General features: G+C 42.8%; 1 protein-coding gene across 12 annotated transcripts in view; it reads left to right on the plus strand.

Annotated features, from left to right (window-relative positions):
- FGD3 (FYVE, RhoGEF and PH domain containing 3) overlaps positions 1 to 20,552 on the plus strand; it is a 121,775-nt gene that overhangs the window by 52,012 nt on the left and 49,211 nt on the right. For 9 of the 12 annotated variants that reach the window (XM_030500868.2, XM_030500869.1, XM_030500870.1 and 6 more), the window contains 2 exons: positions 14,488 to 14,658; positions 20,250 to 20,418. In XM_030500868.2, coding sequence (XP_030356728.1) covers positions 14,488 to 14,658; positions 20,250 to 20,418 — 340 coding nt within the window. Of the gene's footprint in view, positions 1 to 7,122; positions 7,186 to 14,487; positions 14,659 to 20,249; positions 20,419 to 20,552 lie in introns of those variants that run through there. The other 3 variants (XM_030500874.1, XM_030500880.1, XM_030500877.1) reach the window with 2 other exon arrangements.

A 20,552-nucleotide genomic window follows, 5' to 3' on the forward strand; every position in this document is an offset into this window, starting at 1 on the left:
TCCACCCTCAAAGACTCTGCAACTTGGTCATTTTCTGTAAATTCAATCTTCGAGTAGGGAGTTACCAAGAAGCACTAAGAGATTAAATATATTCTCCTTTAATGATTATTGTGAACTACTGCGAATGCACTACTGTGAAATTGTTCTGTATTTTGCAACATGCAGCTCTGCTACCAGAATAGTGCATCAGTGTAAAAATACTCATTATGCTTTTCAATAATGAAGTAAAGAAAATTCAGCTTCTACAGTATGGGGTGACAGCATGTGGTGGTAACACAGGAAAGCTGGTCCTCTCCTTGAAAGCAAAAGATCTGAGCTGAGTTTTACCTACTTTTTATTTAGTACCTAAACAGACTTTGAAATGAGCAGAGGCTAACTACTGTTTTACTAAAACTAATAAAATTATTCAAGATGAAAAAAGAAAACCAGTTGTTTGGGACACTGTTGGAGATAATATATTGTCACCGAATCTTAAGCAAAGAATATTTTTTATTCTTCTTACTTGTTAAATGACAGTTTAGTCATTGTAATGTGTGCTATTAAGAAGATCCACAAGCACATCAGCTGAGCAGTGTGAGAGTCTTGCATGGTGCTTTGGTCATTAGCAAAAACAATCAATACACTTCTAGTAAAAGGAAAAATGAAGCACATAAAGCCTTTTTTTATGACACAGTTTTAAATGAAGGCTGGAATCTGGCTTATCAGGGCTAGCATCTAGCTGTTTCTCACCTTTATGTAGTCTTTTAAATGACTGGAAGGTGGGCAGTGTAACACTTTTCCTTCATTTTTTAATTTATTTTTTATTATCCCCTTTCCCTTCCCACAATATAAACAATTCTGGGAATTGCAGATCCGCTGTCTTCCTCTTTGTTCTTGGGAGAGATTCCTCAAGACAGTAAAATCACCAGATGCAGGTAATCCAAAAGGAACAAATGAAATGGCTTTGGCTGGGATCATTTGTTAGTGTCCAATTGGTATAGACTCTCTAGATTTTTACCATAATAGATTGCTCTGGCGTTATGATTCCTGTGTTAAGGAAGTACAGATGTGAAGTCCCTGAAGTGTTATTAGCTTGAAATATGTTCTTTGATTTGCATAATCAGTGAAATTGTAAATCAGGACTCCTTCATCATAATGAAGGAGTAACCTTCATAATGTAACCTGTCAAGGGAAAAAGAAAAAAACCCAAACAAGCTCTGTGCTCATCTAAGGGGAAATCTCAGGACCACTGAATAACGGTTCTGCCTGCATCCTGTCAGCAGGGGTCCAGCGTGTGCATCTTCTCAGAGGAGAGACCGTGTTGCAGGCATCAGTGAGGGCTCTGAGGTCGTCAGATAAACAAATGGCAGCTTTAACTTAGGAAATCCGTGGTGAAAAACAATAGTTGCAGCCACATACCACACTTTGCCCTCAGTGAGCTTTCAGCTCCTGTCTGAGGACACTGCATAGGAATCAAAGACAGTTTTGTGTGGGGTGTTCCCTTCTGGGGGACCAGAGGTAGTCCCTGGGTGAGCATCTTGGTGTTGTGCAAGAAACATTCAGGTCTCTGAATCCAGAGACCAGAGTTAAACTGAATTAGTAACAAGAAAAGGGTGGGATGAGAAGCCAGTTTGAACTGTGGAGAGGAAGAGGGAGGGAAAGGTAAGTTGAAACAGTGGTGCTCTTGCTGCAGGACGCTGCAGTGGTGGTATGAGGGGGACAGCCTGTGGGTCAGAGAAATGTCTCTTCTTCCTGTCACCTTGCTAGAATGAGAAATATGGTGGTAAAATTATGATGAGAAATGCTCGTCTATCAGTAAGACTTCCTTAGAGAGCATTCTAGTCTGTGTCAAGTGTTGACCTTAATTTTTTTTTCTCCAGGTATGTTGTCTGCCCAATACTATATAATACCACTAAATTTTTTTTGTAGTAAGAAATCAGGAATAAATGAGGGTGCGTTATCTTCCATCTTCAGTGAATCTTTTTGCAAAAGAGAAAACCAAAGCAAACCAAGGTTGATGAATGACTGAATGCTGGGTTTCATTATAAAGGTGATGAAATACATGAACGAAAACCCAGTTCTCCCTCCATCTGCTAAATTAGGCAGTTGCAACAACTTGGACGTCTGATATCTGGGCCTTGCCTGCTGCAGGAATTAAGCCTGAAATCTGAAGTTAAACAAGTTGCTTTGCATTTCAGAATGCCAAAATAAGACAACACCTGAATGCACCAAGGAGATGAGCCTGGCTGCTCTTCTCTTCCCGCCCACCTTTCTGTTCTAGAGAAACGTCATTTGACAGCCCCAGTTGATGGCCAGATCTCCTGGTGTGTGCTGTGAGCAGGGCTCTCATCACCCACAGTGTCATGCTGGCTGACATCTGCCCCAGGCTGCTTCTCGTTTGCTTTGTCACTCTTTCTGCCACAATCTTTATACATCATATAACCTGCTTTCCTTACTAGATGGAAGAGTCTCAGGGTTGGTTTTTTTTTGTCTTACCTTTGATCCTGGTGTCATGGAAAGTTACTGTGCTTGTTATTTTAGCCTAGAGTAATTCAATGATTCCATTTCAGGGGGAAAAGTCAGCTAAATGCTTCCTCCAGAAAAATGAGTTTTTCATAGCCTGTCCCTTTTATTTTGTTAAATCATGAAAATTCATAACTCTGCCTTCCAGTTATAGAGATTTGATGTTCAGTATCCCCCAGTGTTTACTCTATGCCTATGTGAAAAGCAGGCTGCATGTAAATTCTAAGAAAACTATAGCTAAATTCAAGGATTTACTTACCTCTGAATAGTCTCCATCACTAGAGTGAGACATTAAACATGGTTTTTTATAAATTGAAAATATTTTCTTCATCCCTTGCATATGAATGTCACTGGAGGCTTTAAATTATATTGCCAAAGTTTGGGACCAGATCTGGTAAGATGTATCCAAGTTCTGAGATGTGATAGAAATGCTGTTGCACTGCAAAGGTTGCTGGTGGGCTCCTGTGTCAGTCGCTATGGAAACAAGAGCTAAGGGCAGACTCATATTCTCTAGAGGGGTACAGAATATAAGCAAAAAAAAAAAAAAAAATTTTTTTACTTTGGTTCAGGTTTGTCACAAAATGGAAGAAGGAGCTTGAGGATTGCCACTTGGATATGTGGCAAAACATGGATTTTAACAGTGGCATCAGTCAGGTCGTTGACTGTGTAGTTCATTATCATAGCTCAGATAGCAGGAACAGAGAGCTAGAGATTAAAATATCTGAATTAAGACACAAGAGAGAACACACATAACTACTTAAAAAAAGCCCCCCAAACAAACATAAAGTCCATCAACCCCCACCTAAACTCCAGCAAAGTTTAAATTAAATTCACTTAGAGGTTTATTAGCCACTGAAGGGCTTCTAGGTGCTGTGCAGTGCAGCCAGTCCTGACCTCAGTGTCCATGTGGATGGTAACAGAGGACTTGGTTTGCTTTAAAAAGAACAGCTTTTTTAATGTCACTAATAACCTGGGGAGACACAGGTAAACGACTGTTGGCTGCAGCAACGTATCCTGTTTCATACAAAAAAAGAAAATGTTTCTGTTTCGAGCTTTAATGTACCTATTGTTATTCTGGTGGAGAGTGTGTTATGTGGTATTTGACTTTGGTTTCTTTCTCATTTTCCTTTTAAGTGAGTATATTTTCATTCTGTTCTCGGTATGGTTTTTCTGGTTCCTACTTCCTCTTCTGCAGCCCCTTTGGAATCACTGGGGTTGGAAACTGGTCCTACCTCCCTTTCAGCTGCTATTCTTTTCCTTTTGTCTTGTATTTGGTGACAATTGGCTTGGCAGCCTGCTAGAAAATAATAATAAAATAATAAATACCACTTTTTTGGCTAGGGAAAATGACCTTCCATGCAGTTAATGCTAGATTCTGCCTTTTTCTCCTGGAAAAGTATTTTAAATTTTCTCTGTCGGCAGCAAGTGGAGTTGATCACACCTCAGCAAAGGCTGTCATTCCCACTTTGGTGGGAATGTGGAATATCTGAACGATCTTTCGAGAATCCTTGCTTTGTGTTGCCTTTGAGTGGTGTCCTGGCCAGTTGTAGTCAGAGCACCATGAAAAGCCTAAAACAAGAAGCGAGTGCTGCTTAGGTTTGTTGTCTGGGTTTTTTTCCCTTGCCCCAGTGTGAGGTTGTGCGTAATGACTTTCTAGCAGCAGGGTTTCTAAGAGATGCTTGTGTTTTCTTTACCTTGTCACATAGTAAGTATAAAGGAATTTGGTTTACACACCTATGTTGTGCTCTAATACATACTTAGATGTGAGGCTCTTAATTTCTGTGGCTCAAAGATCCTCTCCTGACTGTTGTATATTATATAAATGTATATAAATTTTATACACATACGTACTTATAAATGTAGAGCAAATACTTAAAAATAACTTTTATAGCCCATTTTTAATAGCGGTTTGCCAGCTAACCCATGTCTAAGGGAGAAGCCCTGGTGACCAAACTACACCTGGCAGTCCTGGGAGGCAGGACTGTCAGCTCATGCTGACAGATCAGTCCTGCCTTCTGTGTTGAACTAACAATACCACCAGTAATTCTTGCTGGACAAATGGGTCTGGGGAGTGAGGTTTGTTAATTTACATGCAGAACAGAAAGTGAGAACTGTGCTGTAGTACCCTGTCCAGTCAGTGTTGAGTGGGACAAGAAGTATGCTTGACTGTTGTGAGGAAAAGGCTAATGTACGTCTGTGGAAAAGCTAATTCTTGAAGTGAAATAAAATCAGATTAAAAGAATCACTAAAATTCCGTGACGATTTCTTTATAACAGTTGTGGAGTAATGCCTATCTGCACGGTCAGGTGTGAAACGTCCCAGAGGCAGAGGAGGGTTTGAGTGGCATGGCACAGGACCTGGGTTAGATATTGTTCTGGATGGAGCAATAAAACCGAGATTGTAATAGATAGAGAGACAGCACTGAAATGAGTGTGTAAAAACAGAGAAGCACTAGAAAGAGTCATAAATCACAGAATCCCAGAGTGGTTTGGGTTGGAAGGGACCTTAAAGCTCATCCAGTTCCAACCCCCTGCCATGGGGAGGGACACCTTCCACTAGAGCAGGTTGCTCCAAGCCCCTGTGTCCAACCTGGCCTTGAACACTGCCAGGGATGGGGCAGCCACAGCTTCTCTGGGCACCCTGTGCCAGCGCCTCAGCACCCTCACAGAGAAGAGCTTCTGCCTAAAAGCTCATCTCAATCTCCCCTCTGTCAGGCTAAAGCCATTCCCCCTTGTCCTGTCCTTACAGGCCCTTGTGCAAAGCCCCTCTCCAGGTTTCCTGTAGCCCCTTTAGGCACTGGAGCTGCTCTAAGGTCTCCCCTTCAGGAGCCTTCTCTTCTCCAGGCTGACCCAGCCCAGCTCTCTCAGCCTGGCTCCAGAGCAGAGCTGCTCCAGCCCTCGCAGCAGCTCCGTGGCCTCCTCTGGACTCACTCCAGCAGCTCTACGTCCCTCTTGTGCTGTTGCCCCAGAGCTGGATCAGGACTGCAGGGGGGGGTCTCCCCAGAGCGCAGCAGAGGGGGAGAATCCCCTCCCTCGACCTGCTGCTCATGCTCTGGGGGTGCAGCCCAGCACACGGGAGGGTTCTGGTTTCAAACCACACTGAAGCCGAGTCATGGGGAGCTTATCCTCACCCAACACCCCCAAGTTCTTCTCCTCAGGGCTGCTCTCAGTCCAATCTCCACCTGAATGAACAGTGAAATCTCATTCCCCATTCATAGTGAAGTAGTCAGTGGTCAGACAAATACCCTTAATTTCAATGAAAGCTGTGTAGCTACGTCCGCTTGCAGCTCTCCCGCATGGGTGTGCAGCATGGCTGTACGTGGGGAGCTTACTGCTAGGAGCGGTGCTCAGTGATATGACAGGCCTTTGGTCTGGTTTTGAGAACAGAAAAAGAGCCGAAAACTGGTTTCTCAAGAGTATGTAAGTTCTGAATCAGATGATTCAGCCTTGAATTACTTGGATTAGCATGCAGGAATTTGCTTTAAAAGTAAATTAAAGGTGGGAAGTCTTGATGTAAGTTTATGGAAGATACTATGGCAGTGATGTTTAGTAGTGATCCTGGGGACACTATGGAAATCTCTGTTAAAAGAAACATCCTCACTGAAGGCATTTAAAAGTAGAACAGGATAAAAGTAAAGTAAATCGCAAAATCCCAGTTCCTAGTACTGCAGGTCTGTGGAAGCTGCTCCTTGTGCTTTGTATGTACAGATCTGTTTATTTTAGCTATTTGGTTCTTTCTGTGAAAAATCTTTTTTCTTTCTGGAGATACTTCTGTGGTGTTGTATGTGTGTTAAACTGAATTTACCAGGTTCCTCACAGGCCGCCTCAGACTAAACACCTTGGGGTGCTTTGCAGGCTGTGTGAACTTCTTGTGAGGACACAGACCAGTTGCCCTCCTGCAGCTCCCCAGGGATGGCTCTTGCCCTGAAGTAAAGTGTTTCAGTTGAAAATTCTACAGCTTGTTTCTTCCTTGATGGTTTCCCATGGTAGGATTCTGCTGGGAGAGCAGGAGGAGAGAAGCAGCACTGAAAATTTTCAGGACTTCTGATGGAAACCTTTTAACCAGCCTCCTGAATTGCATTTATTGTCACTTCTGCGGCTGTTTCATAGCAGAAAGCTATTTAGATAACCCAGTCTAACCCTTCTGGGGAGATTATATGTGGTTGTACCAGGGCCCTTCATTTCCCAGAGGGGCTGGGAAGCAGCCTGAGAGTTTGAGTGCTGAGAAGCGACGTTTTCCGGTTTGCTTTGTTTCTGTGGCATGTTACTGCTGTTACTGACTGTTCTTGCATATAATATTAAACCAAGCAGAAAGCTTTTTAAAGACATCCAGCTTTCTCTTCTACTTCGGAAAGATTCAAGCTTCCAAGCCATCCACATCCTATATGTTGCATTTCAGACATGTGTGAAACATAAAACTAGAGAACATTTTTCTGCAGACTCACCACAATCTCCTGTAACTTATGCTCAGTAAAGCTCCTCTGCCTGCATTTGCCACGTTTCTGTTCTTTGAGTCACCCAACCACACTGACGGTCGGAAGTGGGATGGGGGCGTCAGTTCCTGTGAGCATGGCATTTTAAGCCATGAAATGAGAGATGCAGCACGAGCTGGTCACCCTTATTTTTGGTTGTCTTACAGCTTGAGCAAATGAGAGAAAAAGTGGGGGTCTCTGCTTGAACACAAGTAAGTAGTATATATCTCTTTTGATCTAGAATTGTAATCCTTGCTGGATTCTCACTCGCTTTTGAACATATATGTTTTCTTGATTGTATCTTGTTTCTTAAAGCTTATGGTGATAACTTTGCTGTCATTCTTTTTACTGAAGTTGACAGTTTGGAATGACAGAAATAGTTGTCATGTGAAGTAACATGGTTACATTGGCAGTGTCGCTGAGGTGGGTTTGATAGGAGGGCATGTGTGCAGCTCCAGTGTGCACTGCTTTACACCCCTCAGGGGGCTTACAGGCCATCCACACAAGGAAGACGTGAGTTTTTAAGTGGGTTGGAGGAAAACACTGGAGTTTTAGTTAATGAAGCAGCATAAGAGGGAAAAGAAGGGTATAGAACCACAGACTGGTTTGGTCGGAAGGCACCCTAAAGCTCATTCATTTCCAATCTCCTGCCACGGGCAGGGACACCTTCCACTAGAGCAGGTTGCTCCAAGCCCCTGTGTCCAACCTGGCCTTGAACACTGCCAGGGATGGGGCAGCCACAGCTTCTCTGGACACTGTATGCGTGGTGGCAGGATGGGAAAGGCTTTGTCTCTGTTTTGCTTGGCAGGAGAGGGTTAGGTGCTAGTCCAGTGCAGAGCATTGTGGAATTGGAGAGATGAGGAAAAACGGAGGTTCCAGAGCTGTTGGTCCTGGACCACTGAGAAGTGTTGAGTGGTTTGTAACTGATTGTAACAAGGAGGATAACATTGTGGCATTGCTAGAGCTGGCTCAATGAGATAATTTCTTTGCAGTATGTGGCAGGTGAGGCTGTGGGCACTGGGTTTCCCTACAATGTAGTGACTGCTGGAGCTTCTTGAAAGATGGCCTTACCTAGCTGTGCCTGCAACACAGCCTGAGCATGAAGGACAGAGCATTATACTACTCACCAGATTCCTGCTGACACAAGGAAAACATAATCAGCACCTTTTATTTTGTGTCAGAGTTCCTCTTAGCAGTTTAGTTTTTTAATTCGAATACAGACATTAGCTGTGCCCTTGAAGCCCTTTGCTTTCTAGCAGAGTAGGTTTCTGCCGCAAGAACAGGCTCTCCCTCCTGAAAGGCTTTCATTAAGGAGGAAGGGATGAAGAAAGAGAGAACTTCACTGTCAGTGACAGCATTAAGGAATTCTCAAGTGGATGTTTCAGTTGAAAAGACAGGAATGAGCTGGACATAATGAAGCCTGTTAACAGAGATTAGAGGTGCATGGTGTATGCTTGGTTTGTAGCCAGACTTTGGGAAAAGCTACATTCCTGATAAGATGGCTGTTAAGATGGTTAGGCAAGGAATAGCTTTCAGAATGTCTCTACCTGTCAACAGCTGTGGGGCTTGTTGTTATTTTAAAATCTGGTCAAGATATTTAGTTGTCCAGATTCCTGTTAGCTGCAAAAATGTCTTTTACCATTACATAGATTGCAATTCATTTGTCTTTGTGTATTTTCCTGCAGGCAGGTTTTTAATCAGACTGGTTATGGTTGCTTATCCCTTTGTTGTGTCTGATGCATATTACAGAACAGCATTAGAAATGGAGACAACATTACTGGATGCATTTCCGGATGCAAAAGACAGTTTCACTTTTAGATGCTTGAAGAAAGCTTAGGGAATTATAATGTCTTCCCATGCTTAGAGTGGGACCTGGGTCACATTACACTGAGTTGCCTTTTGGAGCTGTTGACTCCGCTGATGTTGCAGAGCACCTAAATCACCAAAGAATTGGGAAACTGGAAGCTCCCAGAGCTGTGGGTGACAGCAGTGGGTGGTAGCAGTGACGGCAGGAGTAGGAAAGCCCTTCCACTGGTCGCTCAGTGTTTTCTCTTCCCTCCAGATAGCAGGGAAGGTTGCCCAAGGAGGAGGAGCAGGGGCTCCATGGCTAGGATCATGCTGCCTGTGGGGCAGCTGGGAGACCTGGGTAGAGCCTCCCCTCTCCTGGGGTTCAAGTTTGGGCATGGCAGAGGGCTTGAGAATTGCCCCTGGACAAGCCTCCCTTGTCCAGGGAGCAGGCATTCAAAGTCATGTCCGTAGAATCATAGAATCAACTATTTCGGAAAGACCTTTAAGATCATCCAGTCCAACTGTTCCCCAGCACTGCCAAGGCCACCACTAATCGATGTCACTGAGGGCCTCATCTACACGGTTTGTGAACACTTCCAGGGACAGTGACAACGTCCCTGGGCAGCCTGTTCCAATGCTTGATCACCCTCTCAGTGAAGAAATTCTTCCTAAGGTCCAATCTAAACCTTCCCTCCATCGTTCTAGATGGATGGAGAAATCCCCCAGCGGTGTTAGTTCTCCGTGAAAGCAAACTTCCCAAGTAGGAGTTGTTTATTAATGCCTTTCCAGCATGTCTAGTCTGCAGGGCCGCCTTCTGTTGGTCCGGTATTTATCCTCCCTGTTACTCCTTGCTCCTTGCACATTCTCTGTGCCTCTTGAAGGGCTAGGAGGTGGGCTGGCCAGATGAGGTGTGGGCTTACTTCCTTTGCCAGCAGAATACCACAAAACTCTCTTCCTCTAAAAGAGGGCTGGGTGAGAAGTCCTTCTATCAGAGCAGCAAACATAGGATGTGCCAAACCAGTAGCTTGTCTTAACATTTCAGGTTCTTGCAGCTGCCTGTCATAGGCCTCCAAAGTATTTTTTATTTTAAACCGGGGTTATTTTTGAATGCTGCTAGCTGAGGACAAGGTACCAAGCAAATGATCTGAATCTGGCTTGTGCATGGGGAAAAAAGCCTGAGAATTGACCTTCAGCATCTTGGGTTCTACTGGTCTCTTTACTGTTACGCTCAGTGGAGCACCCAAAATCCTTATGTTTTATCTTAGTCCAGTAGAAAAATATATCATGGACTCAGAGAGTGCTTTGGTTTGGAAGCGACCTTAAAGCTCATCCACTTCCAACCCCCTGCCACAGGCAGGGACACCTTCCACTTAGACCAGGTTGGTCCAAGCCTCATGCAACCTGGCCTTGAACACTGCCAGGGATGGGGCAGCCACAGCTTCTCTGGGCACCCTGTGTCAGCACCTCAGCACCCTCACAGGGAAGAGCTTCTGCCTAAGAGCTCATCTCAATCTCCCCTCTGTCAGGCTAAAGCCGTTCCCCCTTGTTCTGTCCCTACAGACCCTTGTCCAAAGCCTCTCTTCAGATCTCGGCCTTCAGACTTGCAACAGTGTCTGAGAGCAATTTTTCTAACTATAGGCTTTTTTCTGGGTGCAAACAGCTTAGTGAGGTTAAGGGGAGATACTGGAGAAATTTCTCAGTGCCATGAAAGAGTTTCCTAGTGGTGTTGAATTCTGTTGGAAGGACCGAAGTTATTTTTGCCTTTGTATTGCAAATATAAATTGTACATTCTCTTAGGCATTTTCAGAAGTTTGGTTTAAGTTTTATCTTACTAGGAGCCTTAAATATGTATTATTTTATTAATTAAGTGCAAAGAAATATCTCTGGAAAGCACTATCTTTTCCATTTTCTGCTTGGATTGGTTTTGAACAGAGAAATTGTAAGCAGTGTTGTTCATGTGACTAGAATTACAAACAAGCCATGAAGTACATATGCTAAAATACGTTAGAGACACAAGGACTGCGCTTAGCAAAGGTGACTTTCACAGCAAAGTGTAAGATGTTTGAAAGTGCTTGCTCAGGCTGTTAAAGCTCTGCCAGTTGTATGTGCTTGGGAGGTGCTGGCACGTCCATGTCTGGACAGGTGGTGACTTTCTGTCTGGAGCTGTCACAGATAACCACGGATCAGATGTGAAGTCAGCATCAGCCAGGGTCTCTGGGAATAATAGTTTATTAGCAGTAGCTTTTTATAAGTTTTGGACAGAAATAACCACTTTTTATCAATTCGCATGTACCAATGCACATCCCAAGTGCTTCCATGGCAGTTATGGCTAATCTGGTCTAGGGAAGGTTCGCACAATCCAGTGCTGGACCAGAGAGCAAAGAGAAGGTAGTTTCTACCTTGGGTCGTGCAGGTTTGGTGGGTGCAGGAGGGCAGGTGATGGGGGTCCCATCACCTCCTCCCACCTCTGGAAGTGTCTAGGAGAACCACAGACATTTGGCGGTGGCTCTGTGGGCTATGCCTCGATCTTGTTTATGTTTTCCCTCTCCTTCTCCATTCCCGGGATCACCCTGGAGTGTGCTCAGCAGACAGTGGGTTTTACTTTCAGAGAATTCCATGTGAAATAATCCAGTAAATCTTGTTCTCACAAGTAATTTTATAGCACTTGAAAAAACATGTAAGGAAAGTGGATTTTTGTCTTGTGTGAAAAAAAGCACCCCTTGGGGCCACATCAGAGACAAATAGAGAGAACCATCTTGGCTTCAATTGAATAAAAAAGAATGAAAGTCACTTCTGTGGTTTCACCCATTCATATTTGTCTTGATGTAGAGCCAACACTACATTTGGTGTTTAAGAAGGCACTTGTGGCTTTCCAAGTTCCTCTTCTTTCCAACTGCTTACCAGTTTTATTTTCTTCTCTGCACCCACATAGTCTTGGCATCTATAAATGTGTAAGTCGGGTGTGGGCAGTAGGTGAGCAGCGATATATTTTCAGCAGTAACCTGTATATGCAATGTGCAAGATGATACAAGATGATACAAAATACTGTGGGTTTAGATGTTTTGTTTTGTGGGGGGTTTTTTTGGTTGGTTGGTTTTTGTTTTTGGGTTGGGGTTTGTTTTTTGTTTGTTTTTTTGTTTTGTTTTTTGGGTGGTTTTTTTTATTAGTATCAGGTCTTGTTTAATGGGAAGTAGCATAAGGCTTTGCTAAGTATTTACTCTGCAGATGCCTCTGTCCACAAGTCCTTGAGCATTTGGCACCAAGGTCAGAGCTTGTTTTGGGCAAGATGGACATGTTTGTTGAGTACATACTTTTGAAGGGTCTCGCGCCTTGATTGTTTGATGAGTTTATGCAGTAGAAGAGAAAAACTTCTATATGGATTCATAAAATATGCATCAAAGTGCTCAACTTTTCAGTAGTGTAAGCAGGTTGTAAGAGCTTTTAGCCTAGAGATAAAAGAGGTGTCTGGCGGTGCCATGCACTTGAAAGCAAACAAGCGAGCACAAGCTCTGATTTTTATCACTAAGAAAGAAAGATGGTCGGACCTGCTTTCTCAACAGTGAATCTCAGTAGAAAGAGAAAAGAATTGGACTTTAATTCCTTTTGATACTTTACAAAATGGTACCAACAAGATAGTCCTTTTTTGTGGCATTGGTTGAAGAGGAACAGGGATGTTAAGGGCAACCAGTACCTTATCCCAAGTCAGCATAAGGGTAGCTGGGCTCAGCTTAGAATGCCCAGCTGAAGATACCCCTGGGTTGTGGTACCCGATGGCAGAGACAATGCTGCTGTGGTCAAATGACATAGCATGGTTAGAGGTGTCTTCTGATCTCTCCTATAGCTGTTAGAGGTACAGAGATTTGTCCACTGAAGAACTGGATCATTAAAGTAATTTTTAGGAAAATGCAGCATTGCTGGATTGTCTTCCAGACACAGGCACTGGTGAATACCTGCTGAAACACCAAGCTCTGTTTTCTGCCCTTCTCATTTTCATGAATTAGAGCTCTTCCCTTGTGCTTGATTTTAATTGCTTGGTGTGTTGAGCTACTGTTAATAAGCAGAAAGTCTTGGTCCTTCCCCTAAAAAATCATCCTGCTGCAGCACTGCTCTTGCTGTTGCTATCAGAGGGATATGTTGGTACTCAGAGCTGAGGCATCTGTGTAAGCTCTTCCTATGATGATGTGTTTGCAATAATCTATTAATCTGCCCTAATAATCTACTTCTATTTTCACTGCCTTTCCCTGATAAGTGAGATTATATTTGAATGAAACCTAGTACTTATAAATTCCTGGTTTCAGCTGGAAGGATATATTAATAGCTGGTCTCAAATCTGCTGAAAAGCAGATTTTGTGCTAGAAATGCTAATGAAGCTTCAACAGCAGCAACTGTCAGCCATACCAGGGAATTCCAGGGTTGTATATTTGGGTGGCAGAGATCAGTAAATACATTTGTGCCAACTGACTTGATTTTTGTCAGCAAAATTGACTGTAATGTTAAAAAAATAAAAATGTGTGTCTCTGTGGAAGTTTCTGCGTTTTGAGCCCTCAGCTAATCTCCCCAGGCTGACTGGATGTGTCAAAGGTTTTATTCAGAAGGTCACATCCTTATTTAATACTATTAGTATAAACTCAGGATAATTTAGCTGATACGGATGGAGATGCTTGTCAGTTCAGTTTTTTGATCTTAATATAAATCTCGCCAAGAATAGGTTGCATTTGTGAAGCTAATGCCATGTTCTTGAACACATCACAGGAAGGCAAAGGTTGATGTTTCACATTTAGATGAATCCTTTCTACAGGATGCAGGTTATTTCAGCTAGTCCGCTTTAAAATGGGAATATGGAAAGAATGTTTGCCATTTTTTTAAGGATTAGCATTCAGATTTGTACGTTTGATATGTTTTCCACTTCTCAATACTGCTGGAAGGATGTATATTATTGTGTTCCACTGCAGCAGTTTTAAACCACAGTCCTTTTTAAACTCTTTTTTTACCTTCTTATGACATACTAGTAAAGCTGTAGGCTTGCCACAAATCCAAAAAAACCCAAACCAAATAAAAAAATGCAGTATCCACTATGTGAAAGTGGATATGTAGGTTTATTTCCACAGTCCCCACAGAAATGAATCAAGAATGTTAAATTAAAAGACAAACAAACGTATTAGTCGCTTCTTTCTCTGTTTTCCCACTGCATCATATCTTAATGGCATCTTTCAGACCAGAGCCTTTTGAAAGAAGAAATAATCAATAGCAGTAAAATGCAGCTTGAACGATTACATATCCTGAAGGAATGGTGATAGTACCATTCTCCCCATGCAGGACATGTTTCTAATTCACCATGACTTAGTTGTGTGTCCCTAAATAACATGATGTTCTATGCTGAGGCACTTGTATTTCTGTTTGGAGAAATCCTTTTGAAATTGTTTTTATCTTCTATATTTACTCTTTTATTTTGGGTGTCCTTAGTAAAGAAGTAATTAATTAATTGGAGATCTGATTACCAAAACTCCATCTGTCTTACCAATCAACCAATTTAATTATCATCAGCTAGATGATCATTAGGGCTGGATATATTGGTTGTAATAACTTGTGAGTGAATGGCCCACCCTCCTCCTACTCCCTTCCCTTTCCTCAGGAACTTAGATGAGTGATATGCTTCTAAAAGTAGCACAAATTTTCTTCAGGATTAATAGAACAAAATAAATACTTTTTTCCCCTCCCTCCTTCAGGTTGCCCTTGTCCTCCTTTTCAAATCAAATGTCACATTGACTCAAATCCAGTGTTGGAAGCACGGGGGGAACTGCAGCACATCAGCCCGACGCAATGTATCCATCAAACTGGAAGGAAGCCCAAAACCAAAACTCCACTGGCCAAAATGCATCCTCTGCAGAAACCCCAAGGCAAGTGGCTTTGTCCTTCTAGCAACTGTGCAAGCTTCTATTGCACTTGAAGTGTAGTATTTTTAAAATGAATTGGTTTAATTTTAGGTCACCGCAAAATAATTATTTCTGTGTTTGAAGGTTCAAGTGCAGCTGGTAGTGTTTGATTACCTTGATTTTTTCCAGTGTTAGATAACCTGTTAGGGAAGTCTTCACGAAGAAATTGATTCAGTAATAACAAATTACTTAGCTGGTCAATTTATATCTCCTGTATTGTTGTTATACCTCATTCAACTGTAAAGTGTAAGTTTATTTAGCAATATTGTTTCCATTCTTTAATAATTTTTAAGTATTTAGGTAAGATCAGCTTATTGTTAAAAACTGTTCTGTTTTCCATTTGTCATGTTCCATTTTGTCCATGTCAGAACTGTGCAGAGCAGCAGGAAATATCTAAATTTAACAAATGCATTTTAAAAATGAGAAATAGAAGCTAAATCAGTCATGTGCAAGGGTGGCATGTGTGCTGTGGTGATCGCATAGGCCTGCTAGAATCATAGTCAAAGAGGTGGCAATCCCAAAGCATGGTAGAAAAGAAGCCAGGAAGATATTCCATCTGGTCTGCAGGCAGGTCTTCTGCTCTCCCCAGCTTTTCTTCCCTAAAACTTGTGAATGCTAAAAAAAAAATGCAGTAAATTTTTTGAAAGAGGGTAAATTCTTTTCATGTTTCTCCATCAGTGAAATGACATGTGGTTGTACTTTGTCATGTCAGTTGGTCAAGTGCCTCCCCTGCCACCACACTGTAGAGTTGGTTAAAATACTGTCTAAAATGGGTGATTGCCTTAAGGGAATTACAAATGCAGAAAGCATATAGTTTGGAACAAAGGAGGGTGATCCCAAAAAAGAGTCTAAGTTCATAAACCAAATTTTATATAAGAAGCATGTCCATGTGATAGTTGGTCATTGTCACGTGAGAAAAAGAGAAAAGATATTTTGGTCACTGCTGTAAAAGTAGCAGAAGAAGAAATAGAAGTCCCAGTGAAAATTCCCATGAGAGGCTGTTGTGTAGTACCCAATACTGGAAAATCACACCACATACTGGTGTCTGACACTGAGCCAGGTTAGCCAAAGTGACAAATCAGCATTACAAGTCTTGGTCATGGATGTGCCAGTCATCTTCCTGAAAGACACTTCTTTGTCATCAATTCTAAATAATAATTTTATTCTTTCACTTCACTTCTTTATAATAAAACTACTTTTTAAAAGTATCTGCAATTAGCTTACATCCGACAGGAGAGGACAGGATATATGATACTTTGCAAGGAAGGGTAGATGGTACAATTTTTTTTCTATTCACTTTTATTGACTTTGTAACTTTGAAATGGCTTTTCTTCCTGTAGAGTTTGTTGATCTCCTGTTACTGTATGAGTTGTATACCCAGTAAAGAAATGAGAACACTTAAAACACTTAACGCCTCTCCAGGAAAATGAAATTGTCGAAATAATACTAAAAAAAAGTTGGCTTTTATTGAATTAACTGTATTGAAGTTGACATTTTTCCTGTAAACCATCCTTACTTCTCCTTGGTGTCCATGTCCATAAATATGTAGTTGTGACAGTGTGGTACATTTCCTCGCAGCAACAGAATCATAGAATCGTAGAATAATTAGGGTTCTGTGAGGAAAGGACCTGAAGATCATCTAGTTCCAACCCCCTTTCCATGGTCAGGGACGCCTCACTCTAGACCATGTCAGCCAAGGCTCTGTCCAACCTGGCCTTGAACACTGCCAGAGACGGAGCATTTAATATTTCTTTGGGCAACCTGTGCCAGCGCCTCACCACCCTCACAGTAAAGAACTCCTTCCTTATATCTAACCTGAACTTCCCCTATTTCAGTTTAAACCCATTCTCCCTTGTCCTGTCACTACAGTCTCTGATGAAGAGTCCCTCTCCAGTATTCTTGTAGCCGCCTTCAGACACTGGAAGCTGCTCTGAAGTCCCACACAGCTTCTCTTCTCCAGGCTGAACAGCCCCATCTTCCTCAGCCTGTCTTCATACGGGAGGTGCTCCAGCCCCCTTATCATCCTCATGGCCCTCCTCTGGACTTGCTCCAACAGCTCCATGTTGTTTTTATGTTGAGGACACCAGAACTGCACACAGTGCTGCAAGTGGGCTCTCATGAGAGCAAAGGGGCAGGATCACCTCCTTCGACCTGCTGGTCATGCTCCTTTTGATGCAGCCCAGGACACAGCTGGTTTCTGGGCTCAAGCGCACACTGAAGCCGGCTCATTTCAGTTTCTCATCGACCAACACCCCCAAGTCCTTCTCCACAGGGCTGCTCTGAATCGCTTCTCTGCCCAACCTGTAGCTGTGCCTGGGATTGCCGTAAATCTTTCTTCTGTTTTTTGTTGGTATTTTTATGCAAGAACCTTTCTTCCCAGGGCTTTCTCCCTAGAGCTATATGGATGCCTCATTAAGGCCTGTTTCTGTGCCGGCATCACCACCTGGGACTCTATGAGCGGCTCTCTACCCCCACCCAAAGTTGTGCCATTGGGTCATTTATTCTTCTTATGAGTGTATTCACGTGCGAGGGAATAACTCTTCTGCTTCATCTTGTGTGTTTTTTAAGGCCTTTTCTTGTCAAGGGACCATAACTGAAGCAAGCAAATTTGCAAGTGAGGCACCACGTGAATTTCTCTTGGTTAGGTCCTCCCAGCTTTCCAAGTGAGTCATGCCAGACCCACCACCTGATGATGGGATGATTGATGGGAATGCCTCCATCGAGTTGCTGATAAATGCGCATTACTGTAGAGGAGGCACTTGGGAGAGAAATTCCATGGCCAGGGGGGCTGAAGTAATGTAAAGGTCAAAATGCTGGTTTGGGAGTGAGGAAAGGGACCTAATTCCCTGCTGGTTTACAGCCCCAGGTTGTACCTTCTCCCACATATTTAACCTTGTCTTTCTTTCTTTTTAATTCTGTCCCTCTTCTTCTCATTGTTTCACTTGCTTCTTCTGCAATAAAGATTTTGTGTCTTGGTTTCTGTCCCTTCCAAACAGCTGTAGGCTGCTATCATAAAATCATAGAATGGTTTTGGTTGGAAGGGTCCTTCAAAGCTCATCTAGTCCAACCCCCTGCCACGGGCAGGGGCATCTTCAACTAGGTCAGGTTGCTGAGAAACACATCCAGCCCGGCCTTGAATGTCTCCAGGGATGAAGGAGGACTGGGGAAATACCATTCCAGTGCATGGCTTCAGCCTTCAGGGACCACCTGGAGTGTGCTACGTAATACTAATATCTCTTCCACGCAGCTGGCTTGCTTCCTTTCTCCACCAGTTTACTTGTCCGTGAGCAGAACAGGTGCTGGAAGCTGCATCCAAGGTTGTGCTGCTTTGTGGCTGGGACCTGCAAGCAAGAAAATAGCAGCTTTGTTTCCTGCATGGGCTGATGTGTGGAAGGTGGCTTCAGAGCATGGGCAGGAGAGCTCCCTGGGCTCCCACTTTGGGTCCTAAATCGCCACCTAAAAGCACCTACTTTTTTTTTTCTTTTGTAGCAGTCTAAAATGGTTTTGAGTTTAAAAGTGTGTGTTGTGATGTGTAAATTCTGAGTATAGGCTTTTTGTGCCAGCTCTGCATGGTTGAATTTTGCTTCATAAGTCATGCTTGATAGGCTTTGCCTCCGTGCTCAAAATTATTTCATTAAATAAAAATTCAGAACTAACAGAAGTGTTTTCTTCCTTACTTTTTGTCCAGTGCGGTGTGCTGTCTTGGGTGACTCAGATGGAGTCCACTAACAGGAAAGCTATAAAATGTTTTCCTGGACAGCAGTGACACCCATTGCCATTAGTGTAAATGCTTTGGCAGTGAACTTCTGAGTGTTGTGGACCAGTCTGAAACTATGAAGGGCATGACAGGGGATGTGGGGCAGGTTCTGTCCTGTCTGCGTGCTGCATTATGCCCCTTCTGTAAAGAGCCTAGAGCTTGCCTTTGCTGGCTAGATGAGCCAGATGGCTGCATGGATACTTTTTTTAGGGTTGATTTTGTTTTTACAAGGAGATATGGCTGGGCTCTCACTGATCATGCGGTGTGTGAGTGAAAACCCAGTGACCTAAACATAGGGCTCCACCATCCCATTCATATGCAAGATTATTTCCTTTTCCTGATCACCTGTTATTCCTGTGTAAGATAGGTTTTGTGGTAGTGGTTTCAGAATTGAACTGTTAACACCTTTATTTTAAGACAAGAATTCCAGATGGTTTTGGAGACTGCACTAATAAGTCCTTTTATAGGAAGTGTCCCATTTGGTACTGAAATAAATTCAGTAATATAGATAGTTTAAAGCAGACCTTTACTTGGAGCTCAAAAACTCTTTGAACAGTCCTTTATCACGGACCTCAGACAATGACTGTCTATGGCAGCTCCTGATCCGCTGGAGCAGGGAGGACATCTGGGTTGATGTTGGAGCTCAGAACAGATGCAGAGCCTTCTGTGGGGTAGGGACAACAGCAATTGGCTTTTTGGGTGCATATGCCTCCTATGAAAAGTAACCCTGAAGTTATATTCAGAGCAGTTGCTAATTAAAACTCCGTTACAATATTAATCACATTATGCTGATGTGCCATCTGGACCATTTAAAAATTGGAAATGCCTGAAATAAATTGTTCTTGAAAGAAAACACATATTTAGAGTTTCCTCCTTTAATGTATTAACTCTGTGGATAGTCTGGACTGGAGGTGATCCTTGGCTTTGCCCACCCAAGTAGCGTGTGCTTTGGGAGTAGTCATGCAGTTGGTTTTTCTACCTTGTAGTGTCAGGTCTGTCCATGTAAGGCTGCTCTCACTGTGTGAAGCTACAGCAGCACGTGAACCTGTTGCCAGGGGTTACTGCTTGCGTATTTTCAAACTCATGAACCCTGCAAGCAGTGCAAGGTCTGAATAAATTTTTTAAAATGACATTTTTTTAAAATACTGTATTAAATGTTGTACCCTCACCTCCTGCTGAATCCTTAAGCAGAAATGTATACATTCATACAACCTGTGCTTTATTTATATCATACAGAACTGAATGCAGAACCAAAAGAGGAAGTGAAGACAGCACCACAGAAGATGGGGGAGGGAGAATGAAAGGAAGAGAAACTGTTATGTTCTGCCTGTGGCGCTTGTGACCAAGCAAACACAAGGCACTGAAATCCATGGTGGGATGGGTTTTGGTGGCTTGTTTTGGGTTGGTTTTGGTTATTGTTTTCCAGTATAAGAGGTTCAACAGAGTGCCTGAGTTCTAAAACGTCTGGGAAGGGATTTTGATGGTGAGCACATTTGCAAAATCGAAGGGTGAGCTGTGCATCCTGTTTCATAACAAGGAAGCGGTGAAGTTCTGTGAGTTGCTGGGTCGTTATCAGGATACAGCACGAGAAACACAAAATAGAAGCCTGTCATTTCTCTTTAGTGTACAGCAGCTTGCTTTGGCCCAAGAAATACTTCGGGACTGGCTCTGTGCCGTTTATAAAGGATGGGGAAAGAATGGATACCCCGATCTGCACTGAGTGCTTGAATTTTGTTCCCAGTTTAAGATAAAGAAGATGGAGATTTATCCTCCCATTTTTCCTCCTGTCTTTTATTAGTACCTCCTAAGCCTGTCCATCTCAAACCCGGGCAGGAAAGAATTCCTCCTGCACCTTCTCGGCCTTTGCCAGCTGATCCCAAGTCGTCAAGGAGCATAGCACCTGGAGAAGAAGAAATACCCATATCAGGAGGAGTCAACACACTCATTGAGAGATTTGAAAGTATTAGGTAAATATGGCTTTGGAGATCTGCTCTAACCTCCCTTTTCTGCATTTTTAACTTAGAACCTAACCATAGAAAACATTAATTGTAATTATCATGTAGGAACTCCTCTCAAGATGTTTTCTACCAGAAGTGCAAAA

This window comes from Strigops habroptila, chromosome 11, assembly GCF_004027225.2.
Source record: "Strigops habroptila isolate Jane chromosome 11, bStrHab1.2.pri, whole genome shotgun sequence".
NCBI lineage: Eukaryota > Metazoa > Chordata > Aves > Psittaciformes > Psittacidae > Strigops > Strigops habroptila.